The 7,651-nt window shown below is 46.4% G+C and overlaps 2 protein-coding genes across 2 annotated transcripts; both read left to right on the top strand.

Moving 5' to 3' along the window:
- The first annotated feature begins 868 nt into the window (after positions 1–868).
- LOC123431172 lies at positions 869–2,649 on the top strand. Its single transcript, XM_045115011.1, has one exon. It carries the CDS (start codon positions 984–986, stop codon positions 2,430–2,432), a length of 1,449 nt encoding a protein of 482 aa, XP_044970946.1. The 5' UTR covers positions 869–983; the 3' UTR covers positions 2,433–2,649.
- Positions 2,650–3,195: 546 nt separating this feature from the next.
- LOC123431171 lies at positions 3,196–4,994 on the top strand. Its single transcript, XM_045115010.1, has 2 exons — positions 3,196–4,350; positions 4,447–4,994. Exons 1-2 carry the CDS (start codon positions 3,338–3,340, stop codon positions 4,763–4,765), a joined length of 1,332 nt encoding a protein of 443 aa, XP_044970945.1. The 5' UTR covers positions 3,196–3,337; the 3' UTR covers positions 4,766–4,994.
- The last annotated feature ends 2,657 nt before the right edge of the window (positions 4,995–7,651 follow it).

The raw sequence follows: 7,651 nt of genomic DNA, 5'->3' as shown, positions 1-7,651 counted from the left end.
CTCTACAAATATTTTCTATGTACGCATAAATTGTGAAATGAAAAACTAATCCTGTCGGCTAATACCGGGTACCCGGATGTCGTTTGATGTGTTTTTAAGATTCGTACATCGATATGATACCTTGTCAACAACTAAGTTTGGATGCTAATTAAAAAAAACACGTTAAACCAGATAATACACGGTTAGCTAGCTTGTCAATATGTTTTACATAAAAAGAAAGTAATGCTTGCACAGAGGCCGAAACAATATTATTCACACATAAGTTTAAACGTTGTGAGTTGAATGAACATCCGTTGGAACAGAATATGCTTAGTGGAAAGCTATGCCTCATTTCGATCTAGATAACACCCGATCCAGCAACCAACAATAATGTACTGAATTTGATGGTATACAACATGTATAGAGTACGCATGAGTTGCGCTTTGATACACAACACGTCTATATATACTTGTTGACCTTCGATTACTGCACGAGTCTCATCGCTATATATATTATGTGTCATCCAAGTATCCGATAGAAACCCGGACCGCTTGCTAGAATCTCATCACTACGCATGAGTGGACCCTGATGCGTGTGATACACATCCGCACACAAGAAGAGGAGGCCGCGAGATACACCAAAGTGTGCCAAGGACCGGTCGTGGTTGGATGCTCCACCGCCACCAGTTACGACAAGGAGGTTGATTTGGCCGCCGCGGCAGCTTGACTTGACGGCGGCGAGGAGGACATGCACCGGGACGTCGGGACGGGCACTAGCCCCCTCGAGCAGACCGAGCCACCGCTTCGATCGCTTTCACAGCATCGCCGTCATCAAGCCACTCCGGTCGTATTGACCACGCAAATCGACGGTCGTCACACGGTTCCGGCAATCAGTGAGTGACCCGATCCGGGGAGACGTCGGGACGGGCACTAGCTAGGCTAGGTGTTGATTTCAGCCTCTCATCGAGCTCGCCGACCAAGGGCGTCCCTCTACCAAGCAGAAGCATGGCCGGCCGGCTTGCCGCCGTGCCGGAGGAGACCACCGACGGCTCCCCGGCCGCCTGCCCGCCAACCAACCTCTACCGCGACTCGATCCGGATGGTCCCTCTTCCCCGAGGGCAGTACATCAGATCGACTCTGTTCGCCCACTCCGGTCAAAGCGGATCCAGCTTCTCCGGTGCTTCCAGCTATTACCCGTCCAGCGGCTCCGGCTGCTCCTGGGGCCCTGGCTGGGCATCCGCCCTCACCCATGCGCTCGCGTTCATCTCTAACCGTATGGTCAGCGACGGGTACACCCAGCGCATGGTCCAAGCATTCGATTTCGAGTACGGTGGTGGTGACCCGGAGCGTGTGCTGGGGGCTTGGTTCTTCGAGCTCGACGTGGAGTGGCTTGTGCAAACGCGCGAGGAGCATTCCGGCTTGCGGCGGCACGTCCAGGACATGCCGGCGTCGTCGCTCCAAGACATGGTCGGGAGATGGATTCGAGCTCTCACCGTGTTAGTCTTCAATATCAGAAATCTGATGGTCGCCGTTCACAAGATGCCGCCGGTCACGGTGGCACGGTTTGGGAAAGCAAGTATCTCTGCGATGCTCGTCTTCGTCGACGCCATCCTCGCTGTTCCCGGAGCAGAGACGCTTCGGGCCGTGGTAGACATGTTCATCTGTGTCTCGAGCGTATCATGCTACATGTTTACCACACTCGTGATCTCTCCGGAAGCGAAAAGCATTTTCGGCGAGATAGGCGGCTTGTTGGAGACGGAAGGAAACATGTTACGTAAGGCTATATGCAGCATGATGGAGGAGGTCAGGACGCTCATCGAAGACGATGACTCGTGGGCTGTCGAGATTCTGCGAGGAAGAGGCGAGGTTCACAGGAACACTCGGTTCATGGTGGATTGCATCATGTCCGTGAAAATGGCACGCACCTCCGCGCAGAGACACGACGCTGGGAACCTTCCTGGCATGGTAGACAACTCTGTTGATTATCTGAAAGACGTGCTCCTGAGAAAATCGGAGCTATGCCCGGATCTAAGCCTGAGGTATCTGTTCCTGCTCAACAATTCCTATTTCATAGCGCAGGTGTCTGATCCGTCAGGAGACAACTATGGACTTAAACTTACACCTGAATGTGAGAAGTACATGGATAGCTATCTTGATGCTTCTTGGGGGCATGTGCTGCCATGCATTCAGAAATCATTTTTTCCTGGACTGCTCTGTTGTTGGTGTTGTTGTATCAACACCTCTTCTCTGGCTAAATTCGAGTCAGCATTTCATCAAACTTACGAGGCTCAGAAGTTCTGGAAGGTCCCGGATCCTCAGCTCAGAGATGAGCTGCGCAGAGCTATCACCAGGAAAGTCATTTCAGAGCATCCAGGGATAGAGCAACACGTTAGCCGCCGAAGCGGCAGTCCCAAGGCTTTAGTGTGGATGTTGGAACAGATATTCGAAGGATGAAAACTGCTCGAGGCATCGAGCAGAGTCCACCGACAAATAAGAGGCTGGGCTTGTTGTATTTACAGTTATTCTTTCTGTTTTGAACTGAAGTTGTATTCTGAATTACATTGGTGATGACTTCAGCGTCGGATACTACATCATCTGGTCACATTCTCGGTGTGTGATTTTATTTTATTTCGTGAGTGTATGCCAAGTAGTTATGCGTCAATTTCATTCATATATTTCTTAAAGAAAAGCAGAGGACGCAGAGGAGAGATTGCAGCTCATACGGGACGCAGAGGATGCAAAGATCATGTTGTCGATCAAAGCGGTCCGTTCGTGTTGCTCTTAGAGCTGGATCAGGAACTTTAGTATAATAGCAATTAATCTTGCTCGTGAAACAACCTGTTTTTGAATGGTTAGAGGGACTATGATATCCCTAGTGCTTGTATTTATTTTAGGATTTTCGTTCCCGTGTATTTGGATGGAGACGTGGGTTCATGCTTGAGTACGTGGGCAACAACAAAAAAGTTTTTGGATTTTTTTTGTCCAAAAGGTAAAAATGACGGGTGAAAAATCAAAACTGATAAAAAACATTTTTTTTTTTCAAAAAACCGAAAACGCGTGTGATTTTTTATTTATTTAAGAAAACGCTGAGAACGTGACTGACAACCCAATCCCCAGTTTCGGCCCAAAGTTGCGAGCGCGACAGAATGCGTCGGCCCGTTCGAGTTGCTCTTAGAGCTAGCTGGATCAGTAATAACTTTAGTACAGTAGCAATTAATCCTGGTCGTGTGGTTGACCCGGCCGGGTGCTGCCGTGCCACACTTGTCATTCGGACTCCCCTGCCATTGCCGTCCAATCTCACCGAGCTCGACCAAGGCCGTCCATCCATTGCCGTGCCGGAGTTGAGAACCAACGGCTCCATGGCTGCCTGCCCGCCGTGGGGTCTCTACCGCGACCGGATTCGGACCGTCGCCGTGTCCGGAGCACAGATAAGATCCACTCTCTCCTCCCACTCTCAGTCTCAGTCGTCCGGTCAAAGCGGATCCAGCTGCTCCGGCGACTCCGGCAGCCCCTCCGATTCGTCATCCGTCGTCGCAATGGATTTCGGCGCCCACGAGCTCGCCGTGGTCGCTCGCCAAATGGTTAGCCACGGTTACACCCAGTGTATGATCCAAGCGTTCCACATCGCACCTGCATTGGGATTGGGCGGCCCGGACGACCGTGCTCTGGAGAATTGGTTCTTCGAGCTCGACGTGGACTGGGTTCTTCAAATCCGCAAGGAGCATGGCTTATGTCAGCAGCTTGAGCTCCATGACAAGTCGCCGTCATGGTTCCGGCCAGCGTCATGGCTCCAAGACTTGGTCGAGAGGTGGATTCGAGCTCTCATCGTAATTAGCTTCAGTGTCCAAGCGATGGTCTTCACCGCTTACCAGATGCCGCCGGTCGCACGGTTTGCCAAAGCGAGCATTGCCAAGATGCTCATTTTCGTCGATATTATTGCTCCTGTTCTTAGGGTGGAGAATTTACAGGCCGTGCTAGACATGTATACTAGTGTCTCCAATGCATCGTACATGTTTATGCCGGTCGTGATCTCCCCGGAAGCCCAAAGCATATTCAGCGAGATAGGCAGCTCGTTGGAGACACGAGGAGACAGGTTATATGAGGTCCTATCAAGCATGATGGAGGAGGTGAGGACACCCATGGAGGAGGACAAATGGGCTATTGAGATTCTTCGAGGAGGAGGCGGGGTTCACAGAAACACTCGGTTGATGGTAGATTACATCACATCCATGAAGGAAGCATGTGCGTCGACGCACAACTGTGCACCGAGCAACAACACCGTAAACCTTGGTCACCTGATAGATGACACGATCGAGTATCTAGAGGTTCTGCTTCTGAGGAAATCAGAGGTATGCTCAGATCCAAGCCTGAGGTACATATTCCTGCTCAACAATTTCTTTTTCGTAGAACAGGTTTCTAAGCGTTATGTTGAGCGATGGTCACCTGATTGTAAGAAGTTCATGGATAGCTATATTGATGCTTCTTGGGGACATGTCCTATCCTGCATACCAAAATCGAGATTTCCTGGACCCGTCCATTGCTGGATCAACACCTCATCACTGGCCAAATTCGAATCAGCATTTCAAAAAACTTACCGGGCTCAGAAGTTGTGGAAGGTTCCGGACCCTCAGCTCAGAGATGCGCTGCGGAAGGCTATCATCAAAAGAGTCATTTCAGGGTACCGCCACTACCTGGAGGAGCATCCAGAGCTAGAGAAACATGTTGGGCGAGAAAGCACCAGTCCTGAAGTTTTGCAGGCCATGCTGGGAGAGCTATTTGAAGGATGAAAGTTGCTTGAGGCATCAAACAGAGTCACCTGACAAATCAGAGGCCAGAGTGATATTTTCGCCGTTGTATTTGGATTCTATTTCCCCCCCTTCCTTTTGAGGTGAAGCTGTATTCTGAATTCCATTGACAGCTTAATTAGCGCCAGATGCTGTATCAACTGGGCACCAACTACGGCTGTCTTAAATTTGATTTCCTAATTCCATGTCAAATACTTTCACATCTGCTTCTGCATCAGTTCCATACCATACCCATGTTTAGTTTTGATTATGCAACATCATGTATGCACTTATTTTCTCTCTAGTTCAATGCAAGTTTAACTTGCAGACGCCAAGAGCACTGCAACGTAAAAGTAGCCCCGTACTTGCAGACGCCAAGAAGCACAGGAGCTCTGTCACAGCTCCCACTGCTAGCAGCAAGGACATGAGTACTAGTTAAAGCCAATGTCTCAGGTCTATAATACTAGTTTATCACCGGAAAATTGCTTTTGGAGCTCGGACTCTATGAAGGCCTTTAAATTTGAAATTCAAATTTAAAGAAAATTCATATTTTGTACATTTCAAAAAATTCTGAAAACAATTACAGAGATATGTGAGGGCGTAACACACGTGTGTGTAAATTTTCAGGACAAAATACATTGAAATGAGGGCTGTGCAAAAAAGACAAATCTGAAGGTTTTTTAACACATGATACTATTCATCCTATCAGGTCATGAATTTATCTTTTTTGTACATATCACATTTCAACGTTTTTATCCTGAAATTTTATACACATATACATAACATCCTTATTTATTTGCATAATTGTTTTCAGATTTTTATGAAATCAAAAAGTTTGAATTTTGAATTATTTTCAAAAAAAAACCTTCATGGCACTCGGAAGCCAAAACGTCAATTCTCGTTTACCACTTGCTATGTAATGATGCGGAACGAAACCATCCCTTTTGTGATATGTGCTATGGACCCTAATGTATGGCTATTGGAACTTGTGGGCAAAGTCATTTTTACGCGAGCCGGGAGCTACCGGTGGCCTTGACACCAATGAGCAACTGACACGACATCTAGTACCTTTATACTGATGTTGTATTTGATTTCTTTCAGCCATTTGTATATTTCGTATTTCCCTTCTCTTGGACCCACCACGTGGAATGGCATCTTTCTCTCACCAACTTAAGTAGTACAATTACATGCATGGCTTTACTCTCTCTCATCTCTCTATCAAAACCCATTCCGTTTTATTTTCTGGTTATAATTTGAATCATTCATTTAAACTAGAACCCTATTTTTGTATTTTTTACATATTTGAACTCCTGGCGTAAAGACTGTGAGAACAAGACCAATCTTGGAACCATTTTTTTAGAACTGAGTGAAATTGGATTTTCAACTGTGTGAAATCTCTTTTTATATAACGAGTGAAATGTATTTTTGAGTGAAATAAGTTAATTGAAACGAACGAAATATATTTGGGAAGATGAGTGAAATATTTTACATGCATATTTCAGAAATCAGTTATGTCAACATTTCAAACGCATGTGTAATCATTTTTTGAAATGAATGAAATATTTTATTTCAATTGAGTGAGTGTAATGTGTTTTGAAAAATGTGTGAAACGTATCTTTTGTAAATAATATAAGTGAAATCGTTTATTGAAATGATTGAAATCTATATTTTCAAAATAAGTGAAATATGTTTTTTTGTTCAACATTAGTGAAATATGTTAGTTGAGTGAAATATGTTATTTCGAATCTGTAAAATAACATTAGTCGAAATGTATCAAATTTTGATCTTATTTTAAAGGTCTTGCCTCGAGTAGTTAGAATATAAAAATATCACCAATTAAATTTATTGATTAAAATATATCAATCTTGAAAGGTCTTGCCCGAGCCATTGTTGCATCATCTGCCTGGCTGGAGCAGCTTGAACGCCGACAAAGCAGTTTGCTGGACAACGACCGCTACGGGTAGGCGCTTTCCTGGCTGCCCGCTACAAGCGAGGAGGAAGCCCCCATCGTCATACCGGTTGGACAACAACTGCTAGGGGGTATGCGCTTCCTTAAATTTTTGTTCAAAAAGACCCCCTCTTAAACTCTTAAACGTGAATGCCAGAAAAGACCACCTACGAATGCTAAAGAGGGAAAGGACCAGCTCCCCGGGTGACGGCAGGCGCGCCAGGCGGCACGTGGCACCTGCCGCCACCGGCCGAGGCGGCTGTGGGTCCTGCCGCCACCGCCCGAGGCGGCTGGGGCCTGCCGCCACCAGCCGAGGCGGCCGGCTGCGGACCCGTTCCCGCCACGCCGGTCCGTAACGGGCAGTGACTGGGTGGGCCCTGCCGCCACCACCTCCGGCGGCCGGCGGAATCTCCGAGCTGCTCGGGCAGTGACTGTGTGGGGACGTTGATTTCGCTGACTACGAGGCTGTTGTCTGGGCAAACGGCGCTAACTTCCCGCTCAAAATTTTCCCGCTCTAACTTGCATGCAGTATTGGATGTAGTTCCTCCGTTCCAAAATGTAAGACCTTTTAGGTATTTCACTAGAAGACTACATACGGAGCAAAATGAGTGAATCTATACTCTAAAGATGTCTATGTACATCCGTATGTAGTTTATTGTACAATCTCTAAAATGCCTTATATTTAGGAACGGATGCAGTTTTTTTTACGGAGGGAGATTTCCTAAATATAAGTCTTTTAAGAGTTTGTACTACAAGACTACATATGGATGTATATGGACTTATTTTAGAATGTAGATTCTGTCATTTTGCTTTTTATGTAGTCATCTAGTAACATATCTAAAAAGACTTATATTTAGGAACAGAGTGAGTACACTTGTAAAAATAATACACACCTTTGTAAAGTATTGCACTTGTAAAAATAGAACGACATTCCAAGCAGG

The sequence above is a fragment of the Hordeum vulgare genome, chromosome 2H (genome assembly GCF_904849725.1).
Source record: "Hordeum vulgare subsp. vulgare chromosome 2H, MorexV3_pseudomolecules_assembly, whole genome shotgun sequence".
Classification (NCBI taxonomy): domain Eukaryota; kingdom Viridiplantae; phylum Streptophyta; class Magnoliopsida; order Poales; family Poaceae; genus Hordeum; species Hordeum vulgare.
The sequence above is the reverse complement of the archived record's forward strand: the minus strand, read 5'-3'. Positions and strand labels throughout refer to the sequence as shown.

Excerpts from the sequence above, each read along its gene's own strand:
- LOC123431172 (XM_045115011.1), top strand. The coding sequence starts at position 984 with ATGGCCGGCCGGCTTGCCGCCGTGCCGGAGGAGACCACCGACGGCTCC.
- LOC123431171 (XM_045115010.1), top strand. The coding sequence starts at position 3,338 with ATGGCTGCCTGCCCGCCGTGGGGTCTCTACCGCGACCGGATTCGGACC. Across the intron at positions 4,351-4,446 it reads TGCTCAGATCCAAGCCTGAG|CTATATTGATGCTTCTTGGG; the intron begins GTACATATTCCT and ends GTTCATGGATAG.